Genomic DNA, 27,693 nt, shown 5'->3' on the forward strand with positions numbered 1-27,693 from the left:
ATCTCTGCAGGTTTGAAAGTTTTACTTTTCCTCTCTCACATAATGGAAGAATTTAGAGGATTTTGCATATTTCTGGCACAGGTGAGGTCCTGTCATGAAGCCTTTGGATCATTTAATAACGTTAATATTTCTGGCTTTCTCTTTCTCAGATCTGCTAATACATCCAAACAGGTTTCACATGACCGGTGTGCTTCATGAAATACAATACTATGGAAAAACAGTCGAAAGAAAGACAGGAGATTATGCTTATTGTGTCCAGCTGTTAGTTTTGGAGATGTGTGAAAATGTGAGGCAGAAGATGATATTTCATATGAGGTTTCTGTATGCGAGTTTCAATAACAGCCAATTAGAATCCAGATTTTTACAGCATATTTAGCCATAAATCCTGTATAAATGATTTTCCCTTTTATTATTTGCATGCATGCAATACACATCTCAACTGTAGTTTACTGGTACTGACCTCCACAACTCTGATTTGTGGTCACAGCTCATATCATATGGCACCACAACAGAGACTTTTCATCATACTGGCAAGGAACCTGGTGAAAGATAAGAATTTATTGTTATTTATTGTAGTACTTGTTAAACAATAGCGTCTCCTTGTGGACACAGTTTTAGTATACTATGAAAACATTTTCAAACAGTAGGACTAGCCAACAATAACCTATCTCCAACTAGCTAGTACACTTGTTAGCCCATCATGACCGTATTACATTACTTACTATCGAGTTGCGTTCAGTTACTACAAATAAATATGGTTATTTTAAATCATTTTGTACAATATATGCTGAAAGAAAAGGTCCTCACGTATTTATTCTTTTAAAATATAAGAATATATCGCTTCAGCTGTGTGTTAAAGCTCACGAGCAGAAATCACGTGGTACTGATAGCAACGTCCGTTGGATCCTGAGCGGCAAATCGTCAAAACATAAATCCTGTCATTATTTTTCACATTGTTATATAGATCCACACATCTCAAAAGTATCATTTTCATTTAAGTATCAGTTTAAAAACAACTTTAATGTAGTTGCCGGTAAACTGAATGTAATTTGACTCGCGCGAGACGATCTTCAACCGTTAAAATTACTGACAGAAATATAAACAGTGAAACACGCAAGATCTTGACCAACTTACTCCGTTGTTAGGCTACTATATGTATTAGTTTGTGTTAGTTTATTATTTTTATTCATTATGTATTATATATTGACCATTCCCTGTCTTTTGTTATTCGTGTCACCGCTTTATGAAAGAAATAAATCTCTTAAAGGGATAGTTCACCCAAAAAATGAAAATTCTGATATCATTTTCTCACCCTTAAGTTGTTCCAAACCTGTATAAATTTCTTTGTTCTGTTGAACACAAAGGAAGATATTTTAAGAAAGTTTATAACCAAGCTGCTTTGGGGCACCATTTACTTCCATAGTAGAAAAAAAATACTATGGAAGTCAATGGTGCCTCAGAAATGTTCAGTTTCCCACATTCTTCAAAATATCTTCCTTTGTGTTCAACAGAACAAAGAAATGTATACAGGTCTGGAGGGTGAGTAAATGATGACAGGATTTTTATTTTTGGGTGAACTATCCCTTTAATTTGTACCATTTTCCACCACAGACAGCAGATGGCGCTATCTGTTAAAGCAACGATACAAAGACATTTCTGCTCCTGTTTCACACAGTCACAGACCTCTGAACTCTTGCGCAATGGACATCTAAATCAATTTTATGTCAGTCAAATTCAGTTACAGCATTATTTTCAGTGATTCAATTTCACCATGTGTGTCCCTGTGGCCAAATCAATAACTCATTTCTGGCAGTTTGAGTTTGAAGCCTGTCTATATGCATTTGGGTCAGGGTTTGGTTGCTTGCTGGTAATTTAAACTCTTCTTCATCACAGAGAAATGATATTGCACAAATTTTTAGTGTTTTGAGATTTTCTAAATCACTATCACATGCAGTCCAGATGATGAGAGGCACAAAGCATCTGCAAAGACAACAGATTTTGGACTAAGATAAGAGGGATCTTGTAGGATTTGCAAAATTTGTCTCAAACGGCCAAATGTGCACCTGGCTTAAGGAACCGCTGTAAAAAAAAAAAAATACAAAACACACACACACACAAAAACAAAAATGTTCATCATTTAGGTCAACTCAACCTCACGTTAATCCAAACCTGTATGACTTTATTTTATTTTATTATTTTTTTGTGCAATACAAAAGGGAAAATATAGCAGAACCACCCAAAATCGCATGTTCTTTGCACCACAAAAAAAAAAAAAACTTCATTGCAGACATAGTTCCTCTTCAGTCACTAGTTTTATTACAAAAAGAGGGTTGATAATGATTCAGGACAGCGGACGACAGCTGATCTCACATCAGCTGCTGTATTTTGAGGACTTTATTCACAGAGCTGCAGGCTCTCAGAGTCATGTGATGAATATAGGTCAAGCGTTCCACATCACTGCAAACACACTGAAACACACACTGTTATGACTTCTGAAGGAAAAGTAAATGGAATTTGCTCATGCAAAAGCTGTCAGCCACAATACTAGGGTGTTATGGCTGGTTGCCAGGGCGTTGCTAAGGTTGTTGCTTACTGGACCAAGCCAAAAGTGCCCACTTTGCCTTAACAAACACCACATATAATTATAATACAGATATTTTAGATTTTCATTTTTGACAGAGATCATAAGCTTAGATCTCTCTCTGTGCCTTTCTAAGGTTTCCTCTTCATGCAAGAAGTTTCCTGCATACATGTTTCCCAGCACGCACTGCTGCAGGGTTAAAGACACTCTGACCAAACATTAAGAGATAAAATCATCTCATAAACCACAGAGCACATGCTTTCTCTTTTTCTCTCTTGCCAGTGCTTTCCAACTAACACAACACCAGCAAACAGCTACATTAAAGCCATAACATTTTCTTTTTTGTTTGTTTTTGTTTCTTAATGGAATATTGCAGTATTTATTATAAATGATTTATCAGTGCACATAATTTTTTTATTTTCCTTCATAATCTTCAATCAAAATAACTACCCTCCTGAGGGCAGGACAAACTGTCACTCACATGACATCACAGCAATAGCAAACCACACCCATCCAATCAATGCCCCATGGACAAAATCAAGTCCCGCCTTACATTTATTCTTGTCCGAGAAGCCATTATACTCAGATATATGTCACGATAGGGAAGAAAAGACTATCTTAAACTAGAAGTGATGCTAGCTCAAGCAAAACTTACCACCAAAACTTTTTTACACAAATAAGCCCACTTCAAAATTATATTCTGGTATCTGATATCTACGGAAGAGGATTAGGGCCAAGCAATAATAAAAAAATAAAACCATCTCGAGATTAAATTTGTTAAATTTTGAGAAAAAAACTCATTAAATTACGAGAAAAAAGTTGAAATAAAATGTTGAGAATAAACTCGTTAAATTACGAGAAAAAACTCGTTAAATTTCGAGAAAAAGGTCGAGATAAAATGTTGAGAATAAACTCGTTAAATTACGAGAAAAAAGTCGCTAGATTATGACAACAAATTTGGTCGTTAATTTTTGAGAAAAAAAGTCGAGATAAAATGTTGAGAATAAAGTCATTAAATTATGAGAAAAAACGAATTCGTAACGAATTTGTTCTCATAATTTAACGACTTTTTTCTCATAATTTAATGAGTTTATTCTCAACATTTTATCTTGACTTTTTTCTCAAAATTTAACGACATTTTTCTCATAATTTAACGAATTTGTTCTCGTAATTTAACAACTTTTTTCTCGTAATTTAACGAGTTTATTCTCAACATTTTATCTCGACTTTTTTCTTGAAATGTAACATTTTTTTTCTCATAATTTAACGAGTTTATTCTCAACATTTTATCTCGACTTTTTTCTTGAAATTTAACATTTTTTTTCTCGTAATTTAACGAGTTTATTCTCAACATTTTATCTCGACTTTTTTCTCGAAATTTAACGAGTTTTTTCTTGTAATTTAACAAGTTTATTCTCAACATTTTATTTGGACTTTTTTCTCGAAATTTAACGAGTTTTTTCTCGAAATTTAACAACTTTAATCTCGAGATGGTTTTATTTTTTTATTATTGCTTGGCCCTAATCCTCTTCCATAGATATCACACCTCTGCACTCAAGCTGATTTTTTTTTCAGGAAAACCAATGTAATATATTTTTGTTCAATAATATTTTTTGATTATTATTTAAAATTTTGAGGTATGATACTTTGCAATATTTATAATTTTTTATTAGCTATTTTTCCCCATTGAAAATAATACACATTTTTTTCTAATATATTTTAAAATTATTTTTTCAATTAAAGCAGTATTCCATGTTAAAACAGAGACAAGGCATTTAAAATCCAATTTTTTGAAGGTAGATTAGTGCCATCTGGTGGGAGTAAAAAAAGAAAAATGTGTGATGCCATGGTGTAACACTAGATTACTGTATAGCTCTATATAAAGTGGCTTATAAATTCTCTAGTGGTTTTTAGACATAAATACTTATTTTTTTAAGTTTTGAATTTGGATTTATTCTATATAGACATTCTCAAAGACTAGATTTTTTTTATTTTTTTTTTATTTTTTTGAAACGTTGATTTGAAGCGTCAGTTTTTGCATTAATTTTACTACAGTCAAACCTGAACACAGAGGAGGACATTTTGTTACACATAACAGCAAAATTGAATAAAAATGTAGCAAAAATGAACAGGTATGTTTTATCATAGCTTAATAAATCTGGGTCTGATCTGATTTCAACCTCTTGTTTGAGTCTTTTGGCTCAATTTTACCAACAGCCACACCAGTTCATTTGTGTTTATAATAGTGTGTTGTGTGTGTGAAAGTGAGTGTGTGTTTGAGTGGATGTGTCTGTTTTGTACTCTTGTGTAACCTCTTTGTTGCTGTTTACTGCTTTGTGGCTGAATTATTGATTTTATTTCACACATTTGCAAAAACGTGCTGTGCTAGTTCATAGATTTTTGACTGTGAAGGAGCCAAGTGTTTTTTTTTTTTTTTCACGATTTTTTTGTGTGTTCGCATAGCTAATGCGACAAAATTCACCAAGTGTCATGAAGCAAAAAAATATTAAAATTTCAAAACGTAATATTTTTCAGTCATTTGACCGTAGAGAATCCGAAGGTTAAACAAATCAGAGGTTATTAGTTTTGGTTTGTTCATATAGGCTACTTAACCCCAAGTATAAGTCAGAGCGCCGCTCCTTGTTTTGCAGAGATTCAGTCATGCAGAAAAGGACTCATCGAGGGGAAGTATGGAAGGAATTCCCTCGACTCGGCACAAATCTGCCCCTCTAAAGCCCTGCTGTTCAGTTTGGCCTACTTCAGTTCAGGCTGTGTGGACAGAGCAGGTCCAGAATGCTGAAACCTCTGTTATTCTAGATGTTTACTGGCTTGCTGGGAAGGGCACAGAGGCCCGGACATACTCGGAATATCTGTCCTCTCCAAGCGCTCTGTGTTTAAACACAGAGATTAAGGAAAGCAGGGCAGTAACAACACGCTGATTAAGTGCTCAAAAACATTTTCGTGTCAGAACATCACGCATCGTACCCTGTTTACTGGAAATTCTGCTTAGCAGCACTATGTGCATATATTTAATGCCACAAAAACAAGAGCCTTTTCAGCATGAGGGAATTCCTTCAGCGCTTGACCCAGAAGATTAATGTATAATGAAGGGTCATTTGCAAAAAATGTTGACTTTTCAGACTTACAAAATCTTTAAGTTGTTAAAGGACAACTTCATTTTCATTCATTGTTGTATTATTTTATGTTAACAAAAATCTTTTTCTAAGAACAAATTAAAATAATAAAAAAATTAAGTTTTTACCCCAGCAAAAAGCATTCACACAAACATGAAATGTGACGCCAATAACACATTTAAATGGAAAAAAAAAAAAAACGTTTATTACATTCAAACTATATAAAACATACTTTTTTAGTGGTTGCGAAGTAATTACTTATTCAAAATAAGTATATAGTCAAGAGAGTATATGCGATTTCGGACGAAGCCTACCTCTAGATTTGCACAAACTCTTCTTAGTCTGAACTTTGACCTTTGAAGTACTTTTCCACAAATTTTGTATTTTCAAAATACAAGTTTTTAACAGTGATATCACCATGATGGAAAAAAAAGAAAAAGAAAGAAAAAAAGGAAAAAAGGGACAAGGCTTCTTCTAAAATTACTTATATTATTCACTGGTTGACTAGATTCTTAGTTAATTTTTGGCACACTTGCAAAACAAAACAAACATACAAATAGTGAGTGAGTAAAGGTGACAATAGTTTTTTTCAAATAAAAAAAAATGTGCAAAACAAAATAGCAATTTAATTTAATTTAATTTAAAAATTTAACCAAACCATAAAATTAATTTTACGATTTTACGATTTACTATTTTGTTCCCTCAATTTGCTAAATCATGCGTATGATGTACTATTTCGCTTCCATGATTTGCTGAATCGTGCGTACGATGTACTATTTCACTTCCATGATTTGCTGAATCGTGCGTACGATGTACTATTTCGCTCCCATGATTTGCTGAATCGTGCGTACGATGTACTATTTCGCTCCCATGATTTGCTGAATCGTGCGTACGATTTACTATTTCGCTCCCATGATTTGCTGAATTGTGCGTACGATTTACTATTTCGCTTCCATGATTTGCTGAATCGTGCGTACAATGTACTATTTCACTTCCATGATTTGCTGAATCGTGCGTACGATGTACTATTTCGCTCCCATGATTTGCTGAATCGTGCGTACGATGTACTATTTCACTTCCATGATTTGCTGAATCGTGCGTACGATGTACTATTTCACTTCCATGATTTGCTGAATCGTGCGTACGATGTACTATTTCACTTCCATGATTTGCTGAATCGTGCGTACGATGTACTATTTCGCTCCCATGATTTGCTGAATCGTGCGTACGATTTACTATTTCGCTCCCATGATTTGCTGAATCGTGCGTACGATTTACTATTTCGCTCCCATGATTTGCTGAATTGTGCGTACGATTTACTATTTCGCTTCCATGATTTGCTGAATCGTGCGTACAATTTACTATTTCATTCCCTCGATTTGCTGAATCCTGTGCACGATTTACTAGTTCGTTCCCTCGATTTGCTGAATTGTCCGTACAATTTGCTATTTCACTCCCATGATTTGCTGAATCGTGTGTACAATTTACTAATTCGTTCCCTCAAGTTATAAATCGTGTGCATAATTCAGCAAATTGGGGGAATGAATTAGTAAATCATGCGCACGATGTATAGGGTAAATCGAGGGTACGAATTAGTAAATCGTGTGCACGACTGAGCCTACTATTTTTTTCCTGCATGTAGTAGTAGTAATATCTTTTTTATCCCTTCACAGGGCAATTTATGCAGCATTCAACATCACAAACACACAATTAATATAAGACATCACAACAAAACTAATATAAAAAACATCACAACACACACAGCTACGAAACCCGGACATTTAACAATGCGCCATTTCTTCATGTATTCAAGATATAAAATTACAGATTTCAAAGATACACCATATTTTTATGCTTCAAATAGGTATTTACAGTCAAAACTGCATTTGAAACAAAAGTCGTGTGGGGCTCCGTAAAAACCAGGAAAGGCAGCATAAAAAAAACATTATGGTTGCTAAGATAGTCATCAAGAAGAAGTTTCTAAGAATTACAGACACAATAAGGCCTCATATTAAATTACAGTTACACTGATCCACCCGATTGGCATGAACTGGACCAGCACAAAAGCTCATGTCTAGTCTAAGCTGGTATTTCCAAGGGGAGTAAGCAAGAACACTTATTGTAAGAGAAGTGGGCCTCCGTTTTCCAGAAGTGGTTGATGAACGATGAATTTAATGCCACTGGCCGTTGTATAAGACAGGAACAGTGTGTATTCATAATTATTCACGTTTTCATCATTCAAGCTGCTGTACTGGTCACGTTCTAACTTCCTACCGGGAGTCATTTCAATAAACAACACGCTAAAACAGACATTACCGGTCAGCATGGTTCATTTCCAGCCTGGAGACCTTTGAAGTTACACACACACACTTTCATAAACTAAATTCATAAACTCGCAACCAGTTTTAAATTTAGCTTAGGAGGAAACTGAAATAGATTAATAAACAAGAAGAGCAGTCACCGTGGGAACGTAACCAGCGGAAACATAAACAGAATTATGGGAAACAGAACTTTCTTTTCTCTATGGGCTTCTGGGTCCAGAGAAATGGCTGTCAGTGTTCTGAGGTCCCACACCCTGATCCAGCTCAGTGTGTGTGTTTGTTCAGACTCGTACATTGTTTCTCCACTTCCTCAGTTGTTCTTTTACTGCACTTCTGATGCTTTTGGTGGAAGTGAGTCTCTGCTGACGGCCCAGGCTGGTGCGTTGAACTGATTCCCACGACCTGCTGCCCTTCCTACTCACACACTCACACTGTTTGCTAAAAGATTGTCCGATTTTTTTTCTTTGACCATGGTATGCAAAAATAGACTCAGATGGGAACAGTGAAAAGCCAGGGATCTCAGGACTTGGGAAATGAAGAATGCAATATTCTAATAAGCATAAATATACATGACATTTGTGTGTGTGTGTGTGTGTGTATATATATATATATATATATATATATATATATATATATATATATACAGTACTGTGTTCTAAATTATTATGCGAGTGACATATCAGTAAGATTTCAGTACAATAAACATTCAGATTTTAGTTTTTCTAAGAAAGTGTTTGTTTGTTTATTTATCTGTCTTTTTAGATAACTGGAATCAATCTCAGACAAAATAATTTGCCAGGTCTATGGAAACCCTACTTAGAGGTTGTTCCACATTATTAAGCAAGTTACAGTTCTCATGCAATTTGGGGAGGAAGAAAGATCTTTCTGAAGATGAAAAGGTGCAAAAGTTGTGCAAAAGGCACGAAAACAATTAATATTGTCTGAAAACTGAATGGAGATTATTGAATTATCATAAGATTTGTGAGTGATTTAGACCAGAACTCAGTCAGATAAAGGCTTATTAAGGAAAGTTTATGTCAAACAAGATAATTGTATTAAAAGGGCAGCTATAAAAAAGCCAGTGTTGAGCAGAAAACAGGTATTTGAAGCTGCTGGTGTCTCTGGAGTCTCAAGAAGCTCTCCATGCAGGCTGGCAGTTGTGCGTAAAGATGCATTTCAGCCACTCCAAACCAAACCTCACTAAGAGAAACATTTACAGTGGGTGTAGAAATACATTTTCAAACAGTTGTATTGCTGTGGTGTTTTTTGCAGCATGGGATAGTGCATGGTGCATTGTATTTCAGAAGGCACTATCCTCCTTTTTATACCATAGCTGAAAATGGCCAGTTATGAACTCCACATATCTTGAAAAAGTCATTTTAATTCCCGCAGAGAACCTAAAGGAACCTTCCATCTCACTTCCCAGTATTACAGCCCAAATCATCACCCGCTAGTTCCTTGCTGACATCACAGTCTTGTTGGAACGTGGTGGCCATTCACCAACCATCCAGAAATCCATCCGTTTAGACCATCCATTGTAATACGGCATTAGTCAGTGAATAAAACTATTTTGAGTCTTCATGTATTTCTACACCCACTGTAAATGTTTCTCTTTGTGAGGTTTGGTTTGGAGTGGCTGAAATGCATCTTTACGCACAACTGCCAGCCTGCATGGAGAGCTTCTTGAGACTTCAGAGACACCAGCAGCTTCAAATACCTGTTTGCTGCTCAACACTGGCTTTTTTATAGCTGCCCTTTTAATACAATTAATTTTTTTGACAGGAACTTTCCTTAATAAGTCTTTATCTGACCGAGTTCTGCTGTGCTCTAAATCACTCACAAATCTTGTGATAATTCGATAATCTCCATTCAGTTTTCACACAATATTAATTGTTTTCGTGCCTTTTGCACAACTTTTGCACCTTTTCATCTTCAGAAAGATCTTTCTTCCACCCCATATTACATGAGAACTAAATAACATCTGTTATGAATGTAATGCGAAATCTAGTGTCTAGAAAGTCTAAATGAAACCTTAACATGCAATCTAAAACTAATTTTAATGACCTAAACCCTTCTATAAGGTATGGACAGTAAGTGGAAGTGGAAGTGGCGTGTTGTGTTCTTGGAGGTTAATCATATGGCACTCAAGTGTGTATAATCAGCTGTCCTGCGTAGAACGCCGCACTGGACACTCCAAGCCAGAACAAAAAGTATTAGTGCCAATCAGCTTAATGCCGTACGACACAAAACCCCTGACACACACTGTACACACTCACTTCTGCTCAATGCCAGACACACACCAGCATCCCTAATCATCCGTCAGGGGTTGTAAGTGAACAGAATGTGTTTTATTGAAGTGTGGATGTCAGCATGAGTTAGCAACTGATACACTTCTATCTACGTCAGTGAGGACAGAATACACCCAGGTGAACACACACGAGGAACAGCCTGAACTCTGCATCGCTGTGAAAGTTCATTAGGCTGGAATGGGGCATTTCACTGTTTCTTAGCAGCCCGTCTCATAGACTGGGTCAGAACTCACGGTCAGAGAGCTTCACTGCTGAGGTCAGAGGCGGTGCACTTTCTGTGAGGCCTTTATAAATAATGCATTACAAAAACATTCTTAATACATTCACATGGATGTAAAATGCTTTATAATACACCTACATTGGTTGTTTGTTCTTGAAAAAGAGATATAAGCACACTTTTAGTGCTGTCAAATCGCATCTAACATAAAAGTTTGTAAATATATAATATATGTGTGTGTAAGTATGAGTATATATACACACACACACACATATATATATACACACAAACTTTTATGTTAGATGCAATTAATTGTGATTAATCGATTTGACAGCACTACTTATGATATATTGTAAAACTTAACCAAAATGTTTACATTTTCTATAGAAAATTTCTGTGGTGATTGACTGTGAAAAGTTTGGGTGGTTGCTAGGGTGTTCTCACTGGTTACTAGGGTTTTCTGAGGGGTTGCTAGGGTGTTCCAGTTAGTCGATATGGAACTGAGTTGTTGGTTGGGTGTTCTAGAGCATTACTAGGATGTTCTAGGTAGTTTCTAGGGCTTTACTAGGGAATTTTGGGTGGTTGATAGGACATTGCTAGGGTGTTCCGGGCAGTTGCTAAGAAATTCTGGGTGGTTGTTAGGGTGTTCTAGGCAGTTGCTAGGGCTTTACTGAGGAATTCTGGGTGGTTATTAGGGTGTTCTATGTGGCTTTCAGGGCATTACTAGGGAATTCTGGGTAGTTGATAGGGCGTTGCTAAGGTGTTCCAGGTGGTTGCTAAGAAATTCTGGGTGGTTGATATGATATTTTAGGTGGTTTCAATGGTATTACTACAGAATTGTGGGTAGTTGCTAGGACATTGCTAGGGTTTTATAAGTATATTCTAGGGTATTCTGGGTGGTTGCTAGGGCATTGTTAGGGTATTCTGAGTGGTTGCTAAGGTATTCTAGGTGGTTGCTAGGGTATCATGGGTGGTTGTTAGGGTGCTCTAGGCAGTTGCTAGGGCTTTACTGGGGAATTCTGGGTGGTAGATAGGAAATTTTAGGTCAGGGGTTGCCAAACACATTCCTGGAGCCTCCCCAACACTGTACATTTTGCATGTCTCCTTTTTTTGACACACCCATTTCAGGTCTTGGAGTCTCGATTAATGAGCTGATGATCTGAATCAGGTGTGTTTGATTAAGGAGACATGGAAAACATGCAGTGTTGGGGAGGCTCCAGGAATGTGTTTAAGAACCCCTGGTTTAGCTGGTTTCTATGGAATTACTAGAAAATTATGGGTGGTTGCTTGGATGTTTCTAGGGTTTTATGAGTATTTTCTAGGGTATTCTGGGTGGTTACTAGGGCATTGCTAAGGTGTTCCGGGTGGTTGCTAAGGTATTCTAGGTGGTTTCTAGAGTATCCTGGCATTGCTAGGGTGCTCCAGGCAGTTGCTAAGAAATTCTGGGTGGTATAATACTTTAGGTGGTTTCTACGGTATTACTAGAGAATTCTGGGTGGTTGCTAGGATGTTGCTATGGTGTTCTGATTGGTTGTTAAGGTATTCTAGGTGGTTGCTAGGGTATCGTGGGTGGTTGTTCAGGTGTTCTAGGCAGTTGTTAGGGCTTTACTGGGGAATTCTGGGTTATGTTGTAGGTCAGGGGTGCCCAATCCTGTTCCTGGAGACCTACCTGTTTAGATCCAAACCTTATCTAACACACCTGTCTGTAATTATCAAGTGCTCCTGAAGATCTTGTCTGGTTCAGTTGTGTTTGATCAGGGTTGGAGCTGAACTTTGCAGGAAGGCAGATCTCCAGGAACAGGATTGAGAAGCCCTGTTGTAGGTTGTAGGTATGGTGTGTTGGGTGGTTGCTAGAACATTGCTAGGGTATTTTTAATCTTCTCAACATGTCACACTCTTTTAATCAAATACCAAACAAGGTATGAGTGAAGCAGAAATCAGAAGCAGTTTACAGGCGCTGCCTGCCGTGACAGAGAGAATCTTTCCCATCCAGCTCTAAGATGATTACCTGACACAGTAAACAAGCATTTCCTGGATGCACAAGAGTGCCAAAGAGGAAAAGATACAATGGAGCTTTTAATAGATCAGCAGGCCGATGCTGTCTATGGAATAAAAAAACTCTCTGTTCTCACTGGCCCATCAGAACTGTGTGTCCTGCATGTGTTTGTAGCAGGTCTAAGAAATCATGCCAATGGGGTTTTGTAGTCCATAATCTTGTGATCATCCTGTTCATCATTCGACTATCAAATATATTTAATTGTTTGATAATTATTGTTGTTATTCATCTGTCAGCTGGAGGCAGGGCGAATCATTATAAAGCATCATTACGGAAAAGGAAATATGTTTTTGTCTGTTTAGCCATGGAGGTTTCAGAATGCCTTGTAGCTCTCAGTTTGAGAGGGTGTGTGACAGGAACTGATCTGAGCTGATTTATGATTCAGTTGTCCAACTTGTTTATTGTTATCAAAAAGACAGCCATCAAATCAGGTGGTTGCTAACACCACACTTCGCCCACAAGACACTGTAACCACCAAACACATGATGGATGTTATCATGCCAACAAGGACAAATGAACTGAAATCCAATAATGAACCATAAACAAGTAGACTGCAAATAATGTGGTTTCTGTTCTTATAATGAGATTCCACATGAAGAAAGCTTGATTAAGTTCCCCCAAATGTAAAAAGTAATACGTTATATCTACTCCATAAAATGTTGGCAACAGATTACAAGCAATATTATTAATTAAATTCACCAAATAGAATTGAGTTAGAATTAATCAAATTGATTCCTTAAATGTCAGCCATTTAAAACGAGTAAAATTTAAGTACAAAGTCAAAGATGAATTAAGAACTCTTTATTTTTTATTACCAAAATTGAAGACACCTGATGATAACAAGTAGAATCACTGAAGGAAAGAGAAACACTTGAATTAACAGAGGTTTAGATGTTGATGTTGATTTTATTGAAAATGTTTGGTCGCCCTTATGGTGATCAGTGTTTCATATAGTTGGGTAGTTTGATACTTTGCTTTTTGTGTCAGTTTGTGGTTTTTGTAATGGTATTTGCTAATTTTACACATGGTTGACTTTTAAGCAATTCATTTGATTAATTCTAACTCAATTCTTATATGTTGAATTTAATTAATAATATTGCTCACAATCTGTTGCCACAATTTTATTGAGTTGATAGAACTGCAGTGGTTCTCAACTGGTCAGTTGCAATCTCCACAGAAATCTCTTCTGATAGCATGGAAGCAATGCTAAATTCAAAGGCAACTAACCATATGCATAGTTAGGATAGTATCAAATGATCCTGTGACAAAACCAGTTGAAAACCCCAGCCCTGAGCTATTTAAACCACTATCATTCTGATTTAGGACCCTATTGAGGTTCCATTACTACTGAAAATTCAAACCCAGTTCCTTGCAGAGTTCATATATTGATTATGTTGTGGGTTCTCTGTTGGAGGTCATACACTTCAGTCACCGCCGTGTAACGATCACATCGCTTGGTGTCCGGTTTCTAATCCTTTAATCTTTTGGCCCAGGGTTGTTTCCATTATCAGCTCTTGCATAACATAAGTCCTGTCCACCCTGTTCCAAAAGTCCTGTAGAGGTCTATAAAAATAAGAGTATTTTCAGATTACTTCTTCCGCTTTATTTCTATGCATTTCTAAGCATTAGTTTATAAGATTTGACATGATAATTGAGAATGAGATTACTTTTCTGCTGATTTTAGCACTTTTATTGTTCAATTTACACTTATTACATGTAAATTAGGTGATTCAAAAACTGTCGGAATGTTCAAAGCTAAAAACTTCATTTCCCAGAAACCCTCAGAAAGTAGTCAATTTCATCATTATGCTTCTGAGTGTCCCTTAAATACCATTATATTACTATACATTTATGAAGAACATATAAAACAATCAATATATTGACCTAATCGATATTTAAAAACAGAATAATATAAGTAGATTCACTGTCACTTCCCTGTTCTGCGTCTGTCTCCAATGATTCTTCACGCTGCACGTCGATGAATATTAATGAAGCTGCGTGTCGTTCGATTGGCAGACGTTACGTAGGCTCATTAATATTCAGAATCAGTTCCTCAACGTCACCGCGCAGTCAGTGCTCGGTGTCAAAGCACGGTGCGCGTCTCGCTGAACGCTTCAGAGAGAATTATTACACATATGGTGCATTTCTCCGTGGACTTTCTGCACAACAGTCACTCTTTGAGTTGTTAGAGTAAAGCAGTCTACGAGGAAATAAACATGTGCAACACAGAGGAGAGGTGAGACGATATACGACTATACCTTTTGCAACGTTTTAATTTCATGCACATATTGCCAAAGTTTTCTGTTTATTTATCATTTTGGATATGTGTTTAGACATTTAACATGCCATTAAGATATTAAAATATATTTAAATAATAATTCAGAACATATTTATACATATGTAAATGGTTTATAATACATTTTCTTAATTTAATTCATGTTTATGTATTATATATATATATATATATATATATATATATATATATATAAACATTCTAGATTTTTCTATCTTAATTACAAATATCTAAAATACAAATGATTTTTTTTTTTTTTTTGATATAGAGCTGTGATGTATGTAAATTATGAATGGGCAGGATCTATTGTGATATACTGAAGGATCAGACTCACAGACTAATATCAAAGCGGATTTAATGTCGAGCAGACAGATGAGTGTGAGAGACACACTGCTATAAATATTTCATCCATAACCCCATCAACTCAATTAGGATTCATGAGCTTGTAACAGGACTATCGATGCTGACCAAATCGCACTGTCCCAAAGATAATTAGTTTTTCCTAAACAATCTAATTTCCTACTCTTGCAATTTCCAAATCTGGATTGAGGATGGAAACCCTAGCACAGACGACCTGTTATGAAACTCTGGACACCATAAGTGGTTGTTTTCATTGAAATGTTTGTTTTTGTAACAAGATTAGCACCAGTGCAGCCTGATTTAACCTGAGATTTAAGGTATTCTGAGTGAGGAATATAGGGTCAAAACATTACATAAGCTTTAGTTCCTAGAAAGCTCTGTTCTTCAGCTGCAACATCTTTGCCGTGGCCCTGTTTAAGAACAATTCAAACATCATGTTAAAATCAGAGCATTTTCCATGAATGTTTCCTCGCAGGTCACAGAATGACATTGACGCTCACATTACATGCAACGTCCTGTTTCTCAACCTCACATTCTGTTTGTGTTTTGCTCTTGGACTCCATCCAGACCATCAACGTTAAAAAGTGAAACACTTTACAGAAGAATTTAGCCTCTGGTAAAACAGAAACATGTCAGACATGTTGTCAAGGAAGGCCACTTGCTTGCGGAGGCTTTGTAATCTGATATGTGCAAAACACAAACCTGCCATATCTCTCCTGGTCAGGGATTGGTCCAAAATACGTTCGCTGTGAGTTGAAGGTCGGACGTCACCTTTCATGCCCCTCTGTAGCCAAATGATAACTGTTTTCCTGGAAGACTCGCAGTATCCTGTTTTGGTTTTGACTGTTTCCTGGTCGTTCTCCAAACACTCAGCGGAGCCAGTAATTACTGCACTAAAGATTAACCTGAATCCCGGTCTTTAAACAGATCCGGACTATCACCTGGAGTTCTGGAGGTCAGCTGGAGTCAGGAATGATCTTTAGTGATAATGCCAGCAGCCAGCTGTTTTCTTGGGAAAGCTTTTTGTGGAATTATGTGAACTACTTTCTCAGTAACAAAAAGAAGATCTTTGGATTGTTTTGGAAATAGATTCTGCTTTTGGACTTTATGAATCCAACATTATCCTTAACTTATATTACTATTGTTCATAACTGCGATTTAAAAAAAAAAAAAAAAAAATACAGTCATGAATGAAATGGAAGTTGCGATTAGTGTTTTCTTCTCTATTGTGAAATATATCCAAGTGAAGCGGCTTCTCGAACAAGAAAAAATATAGGGTGGGACTTGATTTTGACCATTGGGCATTAATTGGATCATTGGATGGTTGTGGTTTGCTATTGGTCGATCTCATGTGAGTGACAGGTTGCCCCGCCCTCGCACCAGTAAACACGTCGCCAGAGAAGAGATGTTGCTGCAAGAGGAGGGGAAGTTATTTTGATTAAAGATTATGAGGCACATGAATAAAAAAAAATAAATACTGCAATATTCAATAAAATAAATAAGAATTGTCAATTTTGATTTCATGGAGACTTTAAATTTTGCGTCTTTTTGTGAAAAATGTCCTATTTCTTTTCCAAGCGAATGAAAACGTACAATTTTTACTTGGCTAGCAATCTAGCAATGCTCTATCTAGCAATGCTCTAGCAACCATCATAGCAACCACACAGCTAAAAACCAAAAATTATAATGCAAAAATCGACGACTCCAATGTGATTTCAACATTTGCATGGACATGCAATGAACGTGTAAACATCGAGTTCTTTGTAGGTTAAATGAATCCAAGAAAGACCCACGGTTTCAGTTTCTTTCTTTTTTTTAGTTTAGTCTGAAACTGTTTTGATCCAGAGCGTATAATCAGAGACGGTGGAGGGGAGGAAGGTGCTTGAATGTCAGAGGGTGAAAGTGTCGGCTTTCAAAACAAGCTGACATTTCACTCGCAGATACCCAGCACTCAATACAGAGACCAGGAGAGGAGAATGAACAAAACAAGAGCGTCTCAAAAGTGTCTTGGAAAATCTGTCATACTAATTCTTTGTAGTCTGTACTGTCACCGAAAAGGAAAGTAACAGCTTCACCTGTTTTCATGCAGTCACCATGCAGATTATATCACCTGGGTTACATGTTCGGTTGCCAGAGCAAGGAAACCACTACGCCCTCCTTTCATTTGCCTGCTGGGTAATCTGGCTCATGAGACTTGAAAACAAAGCACCCTAGCTTCAAACAGCCATTTCATTTGTGCCAGCGTGCTGTAACCGTGTCCTGGATTGCTGTCAGCTGATAAACCCATAAAATATCAATGTTCTGCTCCCAGATCAGTTTATCACCAATACGTGAGCACATATTCCTCTGTCTAGCTTGTTGTAAACAGGGCTGTTTTGAAAATTGGGAATTTTCTGAAAGGCTTTTAATCATAATGAGAGATTTTCGCTGACAGTGTGCGGCCTGGCTTCAGATGAGATATCAGATCCAAAGATCTCCCAGTATGTCATGGGGACACAAATGTCTGTTATTACCATCTCTAAAAGCCAGTGCTGTAACTCAAGCCCTCTGGGATGTCAAATGTTCTCAGCCAAGCTGCTATTTACAGACTTGTTTTCACATCATGTGCTTGTTTGCGAACTGCCTCCCTTCTGTCTAGTTGAAAGTGAAACATATCTTTCAATATTTACTAAAGAATCAAATTGATCTGCCGATACTGATGATCGCAAAATATCAGATGATTAATTGGTTCTAACCAATAAATTTGATAAATGAACTGATAGATCAGACTAAACAAAATTACATATTAGCTTGATTCCATATTAGAACAAAATTAGTTTTACTCCAGCTGACTGTCTTAAAGGGTTAGTTCACCCAAAAATAAAAATTCTGTCATTAATTACTCACCCTCATGTCGTTCCAAACCTGTAAGACTTTCGTTCATCTTCGGAACACAAATTAAGATATTTTTGATGAAATCTGAGAGATTTCTGTCCCTCGATAGACAGCTACATAACTAGCACTTTAATGCTTCAAAAAGTTCATAAAGAAATCGTTAAACTAATCCATATGAATTGAGTGGTTTAGTCCAAATTTTCTGAAGAGACTCGATCACTTTATATGATGAACAGAGTGAATTTAGGCTTTTTGATCAGCAAACATAAACTGAATCTCAACCGAACCTGCTTGACGTGCAAGAACAAACCTCTTGCAGAAGCTCAAACGTGCTGCGTAACACGAGAATGAACCTCATTGGTTCTCGCGCATCTAACAGATGTAGGCTGGTAGAGGTTTGCATGTAAACCTCGCTCCCCTGACCTCAAGAGGCGCTCTAGCGACTGATGTTAGAGACTGCGGTCTTTAGCCTCCGTGTTAGAGGGCCCGACTCCCATGCCAGCAGACCCGGGTTCGAGTGCCATTTCGAACCGGAGGGGTTACATTGGTGCCGTGACCTGGATGGGAGTGAGATTTAAGGGGGTGAGTGTAACAGACGTAGCTGTGCGTGTAAGGGTGCGTTCACACTTGTCATGTTTGGTTCGATTAAAACGAACCCTGGTGCGATTGCTCGGTTAGTGCGGTTCATTTGAACATGTGTAAACGCTGCCATCCGAACCCTGGTGCACACCAAACAAGCGGACCGAGACCGCTGAAAAGATGGGTCTCGGTCCGCTTCCAAACGAACTCTGGTGTGGTTCGAATGATATATGAACGCAACACGGACCAAAGACATGTAACGAACCAAAAACAAGAAGACGAGACCCTAAAAAGGACAGAATCCTCACGCATGTCGGTTTTTCTCGTCATAGACGCGAGTTTGCCCATGACAGGCATCAGACGCGCGTCTCCACACAGCAGATTGTTTGTGTGTGTGACGGATGGATTCCCACCGCTGTTTTGACTACTTTACACATTTTATAAACTCTTCACGAGTTCCCAGCTGGCCAAAATACCATCACATGCAGGCTACGCCCCGCTACGCACACACAACGAGCGCATTTACCTCAGCAAACAGCACTGTTTTGGATGTTCGGTAAGTTCTGTCTCAAAATAGGCAATACGTCATAAAATCCGACCAATCACGTTGTGAATGTATCCCTGTGCCTTAAGGTTCGGTATCTTTTGGTTCGGTGATAAAATTGCCAATCTGAATGCTAACCGGACCAGGACTAATTGTTTTTTTTTCTTCTTTGGTCCGGACCAAATGAACCGAACTACAAGTGTGAACGCACCCTAAATCTCACTCCCCTGATCTCATGCTTGAGCTTCCGTTTACCACAACTAATGTGTGAGTTGATGAATGTTTATATGTGAATATAAGCCTAAATTAAATCTGTTCATCATATAAAGCGATCGAGTCTCTTCAGAAAATTTGGACTAAACCGCTCAATACATATGGATTAGTTTAACTATCTCTTTATGAACTTTTTGAAGCGTCAAAGTGGTAGTTATGTAGCTGTCTATCGAGGGACAGAAATCTCTCAGATTTCATCAAAAATATCTTCATTTGTGTTCCAAAGATGAACGAAGGTCTTACAGGTTTGGAGCGACATGAGGGTGAGTAATTAATAACAGAATTTTCATTTTTGGATGAACTAACCCTTTAAGTGCTGCCATAGTCTGTAATCAGAGAACTGAGTGTTAATGTGAAAACAGTGCTGCAGAAAACATTACAACGTGACAGTGTTTGATAAGGCATAAGAACAGATATTTAGAGAGAGAGCCCTTAAAAGTGCCAACATTTCAGTTAGGCAGACAGACAGACTGGTTTTATGCTGTTGGCAGGATGGGTATCTCTGTTATCAGCTGGCACCCTGAGGCCTGTGCCAAGCTGCGTCATGCACTTGAATCATGATGCCTGAGACAGACAGAGCGAAGGTAGTTTTTAGAAGCGCATGCCAATTTTAGTTAAAAGCACTCGTGGAAAACTATGTTAATCTTACACAGCTATGACATATTTTCTCTTTCATATTCTGTCTTGTAGTTGTGCTGTGCTTGGCTCGAGGCAGCGGGCTCCAGGGCCTCTGTGGTGCTCCTGATGCCCCTCTCCCACTAACGAAGATCCCGGGTGGGCGAGGGACAGGCAGGGATCTCCCTCACAGCGTACTTCACAAGGTAAGAGCACTCGCAGTCTGATTTGTTGATCGGTTTTGTTCGAACTTCAGAAACAAACATTCTGAGACATTTAAAAGGGTCATATTGTGCTTTTTTACATTTCCAACTTTCTTTAGTGTGTTGCTGTTTGAGCATGAAAAAGCTCTGCAAAGTTACAAAGCACAATGTCACTCTAAAGGGAGTTATTCTCTATATAAGTAAGCACAGTGAACTAACTGAACTGCCTGAAACAGAGTTTTCTTCTGGGAACATACACGTCACAATATATAATAATGTAAATAATTCTCAAGTCATATGCAAAAAAAACGGACGAGGCCTGGTTGAGTTGCATTAGTGGTTTGTTAAAACTCACGGTTATGGTAAGGGGCATGACATTTCCCAAACATGCTCGAAACGGTCAACCAATCAGAGTTAAATCAACTCTGCTCAGAGTACATATGGTCCCTCTCTAAATAGTGTTAAAATAACACTGAAGCAGAGTTAAAGTTAATGAGATAATTAAACAATTAAGTGACGATTGTGCATTAGTGATGAACACCTGCTGTTAACAAGCAGAATCACTGAAGAAAAGAGAAACACAAGAACTACAACTGACTTCAGTCACAGCCTTATTAATTGCTTAATTATCTCATTAACTTTAACTCTGCTTCAGTGTTATTTTATTTTGGCAGGATGGGTATCTCTGTTATCAGCTGGCACCCTGAGGCCTGGGTGGTCCATATGGTCCCTATTTAGAGAGAGACCATATGTACTCTAAGCAGAGTTGTGTACTGACAGACTGGGAAGAGAGGTGCTGCAACAATATCAAATATGTGAAAAATAATGTGTTTTTAAAAAAATCAAGCACCTATTCTAGTAGACCCCAAATAATAGCATAATAGGTCTTAAGCAACTAGCTCCAACTCAGGACCAACTAAGGATCATACCTAACCAGCATATGCTGTTTTTTTCAACAGTGCTGTAAGGCTAAAAACTTCAGTCATACTAAATACTTTAGTCAGTAAGAGACTGGGGCAGTAAGCCATACCATTTCCAAAAAACATACACAGACAACCAGCCCAAGGGAGGAGACGGGTGTGAAGAGATCTCTAGAGCTTGTTTTTTGTCACGTAGCTCTGTACCATATTTACAACCAGAGTTTCCATCTGGCCTACATATGGACGGCGTTGGCGCTCTGTAATCGAGCTGGGCATACACCTGGCCATGTGTGTGAGACTATAGATGTCAGCACTGTCTGTACAGACATGTGATCTTCTCAAAAGGTTCAGAGGTTTATGATCACTCACACCTGTGAAAAGGTCTATTGTTCAAATGACTGTTGGCTACTCTTGAGCTCATTTATATCAATTGATTTTGTTTAAATGTACTACTCTGGTAATATTTAGACAAAAATCAATTGAAAATCGACAGGATTACAGAGGGTTCATTACCGAAATGAATCCTACATTGATGCATGATGCAATACAGATGTCAGAACACAACTCCGACTGCGATCGATCGATCATAATTGGATCGATTTGCGAATGAGAGTGAATATCTCTCTTGCATAGTTCATTTGAGAAGCATCTGAGAACTGGTTCTTTCAAGGCCGTTTCCAAGAGTTTACATTTATTTAACTGTTGGAAATTACATATATCATAAAAAATATATTGATATTTATAAGATCCGAGTATGGATACAATATATGCCAATTCATGCAGTATATGTTACAATAATAACAATAATAATATGCAATATTGTAAGAAAACATTAAATGAAAATTCATTAAATGAAACATTTTCTTTTGTGCTCTTATAAATAACATTCAGACATTTCACTACGTGTATATGTGTCCTCCAGGACGAAAAGCTGACAGTGACTCAGGCGGGATCAGTAAGCGGAGCGCCCCCAGTCCTGCACTTCCAGTACCAGCTGAGCGAGCGACGGTTCTCCTGCTGGGACACGGTTCTTTCAGACGATGCACTCTACCTGGAAATCCCTGCTGGAGCTCTCCACAATGGCAGCAAAGAAGGGTACGTTGGGTTAATGATCTGTCATCATACAGCTCTATATTGAAGCTGACAGCGGGACTATATTTGTCTCTCTCTACATGGTTTGGCTTTAACTGACATTTTTAGGTCACAGTAGAACAAACGGCTGGTTTAATTTTAGTCAAAAGCAGCTTGAGATGGTTTTCCGTGTGATGTGTCTTCACCGGTATGAAGTTGTGAATGATGCAGCCGCTCTTGATGAAAGTTCTTCCAGTTATTTCTCATTTGGATTCATCATCATGTCCAGTCATGTGCTGTCTGTAAGGTCACTGGAGGCATTAGAACCTTCAACGAGCAGGTGGTGGACTGTCAGAAAGCATTAAATAAGTGTGTGTGTTCTGACTGAAGTAGTTCTGTGGCTAGTACATCTGCATTATTACATAAGATACACATTATGTAAAAGCAGCAGTGCGTCACCATTTCTCTCTCTCTCTCTTTACACTGCAGTTTCACCAGGCTTCTGGAGTTTGCAGAGGAGCAGTTGAAAGTCAGCTATGTGTTCCTGTGGCTTCACAAAAACAGAGACGATCGATGTAAGATACATTTAAACACATATTAAAGTTATATTTTACAAAAACTGCTAATTCTGTCAGCGATGACTCACACTCATGTTGTACCAAACCAGTGTGACTTACTGTCTTGTATGTAACACAACCAAAGATTTTTTTTGGAAACTGAGGCTACATCCACATTAATCCAGATACATTTGAAAACGCTTTGGCCTTTAGTTCACTCTGAGATGCTGTTTTTGTCCAGCAAAAACAGCTTTTGGAAGACGTTCACCCAAGTGGATACATTTGAGAACTGTGTTTTCACGTTGTAGTGTGAACTGTGCAAACGTAGGTATTCGAAAATGATAATGCTTGTTTAGTCATGCATATTATGGGTGTATTGGCATTGTTGTGCCTGCTGTTCACTTACATAGTGTTGCTAAAGATAATTTTTACTTCATACAATCTTCATATCACATTCCTGCAAAGATGATAATATTTACTTGCAATTGTTGTCTTGCGGCAAAACATGAGGGCAATTGACTGTTCGCAAAGACTTGCCCCCTTTAGTTACTGTTGCTACGTCCGACAAGTCAAGTCAAGTCACCTTTATTTATATAGCGCTTTTTCAACGCAGATTGTGTCAAAGCAGCTTTACATTGATAACTGGTACATAATTTTTGCTGCACAGCAGCTCTTAAAGAATAGTGTCAATGCAGGCAGATCAAAGCACTGTTGAATATCAAATGTCAAGTCAAATGTCAAGTGTCCCCAACTAAGCAAGCCAAAGGCGACAGCTGCAAGGAACCCAAACTCCAACAGGTGACATCAGGTGGCAAACAAGTGGCAAATAGGTGTTAAAATGGAGAAAAAAACCTTGGGAGAAACCAGGCTTAGTCGGGGGGCCAGTTCTCCTCTGGCGAACAGTGCTTGAACAAGCCATGCCACTCTCACACCACACATCATGTTCTCACGCAGCGAAAAATGCATCGCGGATCAAAGAGGACACTGAAAACGCCTCTACAGACAAGACAGAGCAGGTTACTTTTGATATGAAACAAAGTCTTAAATTTCAAATTTTGACATTTTTAAAGAAATTTAAACAATAAATACTGTTTTTTGGCTCTTTAATGTGTCGTGACAGATCGCTGTAGCACTTCAGTTCAAGCGGCTCGTGAACTGATCATTTCTTCCTACTAGTTCATTTATAGCATCAAATAAACATGAATGAACATCAGAAGGTATGTTGTTTCAAACGCGGAAAGACATCATTTTTCAAGTTCAAGTCCACCGACGTTCATCTACTAATTCCCCTGACTGCTTTGTCGGACAAAATGGTGGATTCGGCGTTATGATTGGTTAGATCGCCTGTCAATCAAACCCCCGGCGAAGGGTCAGTTGCGTTTTATACCATACATGGAATGCCGATTTTGAGTGACCGTGACCGAAAAAACGTCTTATCTCGGTGAGCTTTTATGACGATTTACACATGCACAGCAAGGGGATTTAAAGGGTTAGTTCACCCTCATGCCGTTCCACACCCGTAAGACTTTTGTTCATCTTTGGAACACAAATTAAGATATTTTTGATAAAATCCGAGAGCTCTCTGACTCCTCCATAGACAGCAAATTACCACCACTTTCAAGGTCCAGAAAGACATCATTAAAATAGTCCACATGACTGCAGTGGTTCAACCTTAATGTTACGAAGCGTAGAAGACTGACAGGATAGAGTAGAATTTGTTGAATAAAGTCATTATTTTTGTTTTGCTTCATAACATTAAGGTTGAACCACTGTGTTCACATTGACTAGTTTAACAATGTCTTTAGTACCTTTCTGGACCTTGAAAATTGGGGTAAATTGCTGTCTATGGGCAAATCATATACCTCTCAGATTTGATCCAAAATATCTTAATTTGTGTTCTGAAGATGAACGAAGGTCTTACGGGTTTGGAATGACAAGAGGGTGAGTAATTAATGAGAGAATTTTCATTTTTGGGTGAACTAACCCTTTAAGTATTTTCAGATGTTTCGGTGTAAAAAACACTTTAAAAAGCTAGTGTGGAGGGAGTGTTTTGAAATGAAAATTCCATCTTCAATATCCAGATTAATGTGGATGTAGGTTGTCGGATTTCAAAAATATGGCTTATCCATATGACTTGTGCACTGTTATTATGGCTTTTTAATCATTTTGGAGCTTGACAGCCCCATTATGATTGGTGTACAATCTGCAAAAAAAGAAAGAAAGAAAGTCATACGGGTTTGCAACAACATGCAGAGTAAATAATTAAAATTTAATTTGGGTTATCTAATTTTTTCAAACTGGATAATGAATCTTTTACTTACCATAATTCAGTAAATGAATAACTGTCTTTGTCTCCACTTGTGCAGTGTCCATCATGAAGACCTTCCACTACATGGGTTTTGAAGTGGTGAAACCTGGTCACCCGCTGGTGCCGGCCCGGCCCGATCTTCTCTTTATGGTCTATTCCATAGACAGCAGTAGTTCTGATGAAGAGTGAGCATCACACTCTCACTCACTCTTAAAATGCCCCCACCCCTCTTGCCCCTTCTCACCTCTGCATCAAAGTGACTTTTAGGATGGGGGTAGGGGCGAAGCTGGGCCATCTAACACTCTGATTGGTTCAGTTTCTGTTATTAACCCACCAATCGATTCTGATTGGTCGTTCCATCAGCAGGAGGTGGGTTGGTGCTAAAGCAAAAATCCAGCATATCCTCTCTGTTAATTCACATCATATATCAAACTGTCTATACTGTGGTGTACTCTTATGTGTGGAACATTCAGAACAGGATACAGATCGCAGACATGGTAGTGATACTTCTTAAAGAAGGGAATGCATTTGTAATTGATTGTAAACCGTTTCCAGTGGCTTAAGGTGGTGAAATCAGGAATTTATTTGTTTATTCCAGTTTGACAGTCTTTTCTGCTCTGGTTTTACTCTTCTTTAGGAGTTACAGCTGTAACTTTTACTAGTTCACTGTACTCAGATGAAGCAAGGTGAAGCAAGCTGAATAGCTCTCAGCTCATACTCGACTCACTTCAACAGCACAATTAGCTCTTATAACACTCGTTAGGATTTATGCTGCGTTCCATTCAACTCAACTTTTGAATATCCACCTTCCTACTTAGAAAAGTGCAATCGAACGCACTTGAAGTCTATAACGTCACAGACGGCACCTGAGATGTGCACAGTTATTGCTAAACATTCACTTTTATGTACATAAAACACATTGATAAGTCAAAGTTCCCACATTATATTACCAATAAAACCAAGAAACGTTGCAGTGACGTGTGTAAAACCCACTAAATGATCCTCACTGTTGATAATCTCGCATCTGTAAAACGAAAGCTAGCATTGCATATTAATATCGTCAGAACGTCATGCAATAAATGGCTTTATTTTTGGAAGTCAAAGATATTACGTACGAAAAATATCTTGCATTAAACATTGGATGGAACGCAGCATTCTACAGTATCATTCCAGACCCCAACAATGCACTTGAGTGTAAGTTTAGGTTGAGTTTAGTTGAAATTTTTCTCAGTCTGGTTGTGAGGTTTGCTTTTCTTTGAGTAGAAGTTGTTCAGTCAGGTCCGTTGCTTTTATTTCTTTTAAAATGAAGCCAGACCTGAAAACTCCTAGATGCATGAGCATGTTTGTGATGAAATCATTCTAGTTTTAAAAATCCTGAAGGTCCTGGTATCCTCATTTTTATTTAGGGAGATGCATAGACCTTCTACATGAGTCTTACCGTAATCCATCACAGCATTTGTCTTCACCATCCCAAATCAACAGGAAACATGAGAGCAAACCAACCACACCCTCTGCCCCTCAGGGGCTTTAACACAAGCACTTTAGGAAAACACAAGCAATTCAGCCCACGGTGCATTGCACATCCATTAGACAGAGATGTACTTTGAGCCGTCAAGATGTCTTGCAGTGTTTAGTGAACTTGACATACTTGCCAAAGATAATGGTCTCCATTCAAAGCGAAAGCCTCAAGTTTCATTCAGATAAGACTGGTGAACCTACCTTAGCAGCACCTTCAGATAGTAGGATCGGTCCCGGCGCAGTCAGGTAAAACATGCAAAAACATTCCCTGGAGCGGAAGTCTCTGTTTCTTTGATTCTTGGTCATCTCTGTGGAAATTAGGTGCAATGAATTCAGTTCTGTATACTTCTCAGCAGGGTGGCCTTTAGGTTTTGCATGTGTAAATAGACCTAACTTTTCCTCATGGGCTGTGACAATAAGCTTTTAGAGAATGTTTTTTGTTCATCCACTTAAATTTTATTTTTATCTATATGATTTTATTTTGTCTATATTGATAGATTTTTTTGTAGTGTAGACTTTAGCGTAAATCAGAAATCATTTAATGACAATCTACACTTGTATACCTTGAACCTTTTCCTTATGTCCAAATAAAACACGTGACAAAAAAACATGACTGACCTCTTTTTTTTTTCCCCACACAAATAAAATCAATTTGACTCTTCTAGATGGATTGTGTGAACTGAATGGGGAAATAAAATTAAGTTATGGATGTTGAATAGTGCAAATATTTGTTCACAAGGAAAAAATGTGAACTTAATATTAAACTATTGAAACTAAAGTAAAATGTGACCTTTTGGGTCTTCTATGAAAAATGGTTGCTATTCACAAAAAAAACGATCAATGATAAGGAATCTATTACGTAGCCTATATATATTTTTCATTAATATTTAATTGCTCAGATGATAGTAATATTTAGTTGTACACATTTTGTGTACTGTTGATGAGAAATTCAGTAAAAAA

The 27,693-nt window shown here is 37.8% G+C and overlaps 1 protein-coding gene and 1 long non-coding RNA gene across 2 annotated transcripts; one reads left to right on the plus strand and one right to left on the minus strand.

The window, feature by feature from the left end:
• Positions 1-16,127, minus strand: LOC125247515. Its single transcript, XR_007180105.1, has 3 exons — positions 15,974-16,127; positions 461-539; positions 1-207 (listed from the first exon to the last, which is right to left on the minus strand). It is a non-coding gene; the product is annotated as an uncharacterized LOC125247515 (long non-coding RNA).
• Positions 14,685-27,289, plus strand: oaz2a (ornithine decarboxylase antizyme 2a). Its single transcript, XM_048158856.1, is given in 6 exon segments — positions 14,685-14,854; positions 20,232-20,283; positions 20,285-20,362; positions 22,202-22,374; positions 22,840-22,925; positions 25,274-27,289. Coding segments are annotated over 6 exon segments (540 nt in total). The 5' UTR covers positions 14,685-14,834; the 3' UTR covers positions 25,405-27,289.
• The last annotated feature ends 404 nt before the right edge of the window (positions 27,290-27,693 follow it).

This window comes from Megalobrama amblycephala, linkage group LG15 (assembly GCF_018812025.1).
Source record: "Megalobrama amblycephala isolate DHTTF-2021 linkage group LG15, ASM1881202v1, whole genome shotgun sequence".
Lineage (NCBI taxonomy): Eukaryota > Metazoa > Chordata > Actinopteri > Cypriniformes > Xenocyprididae > Megalobrama > Megalobrama amblycephala.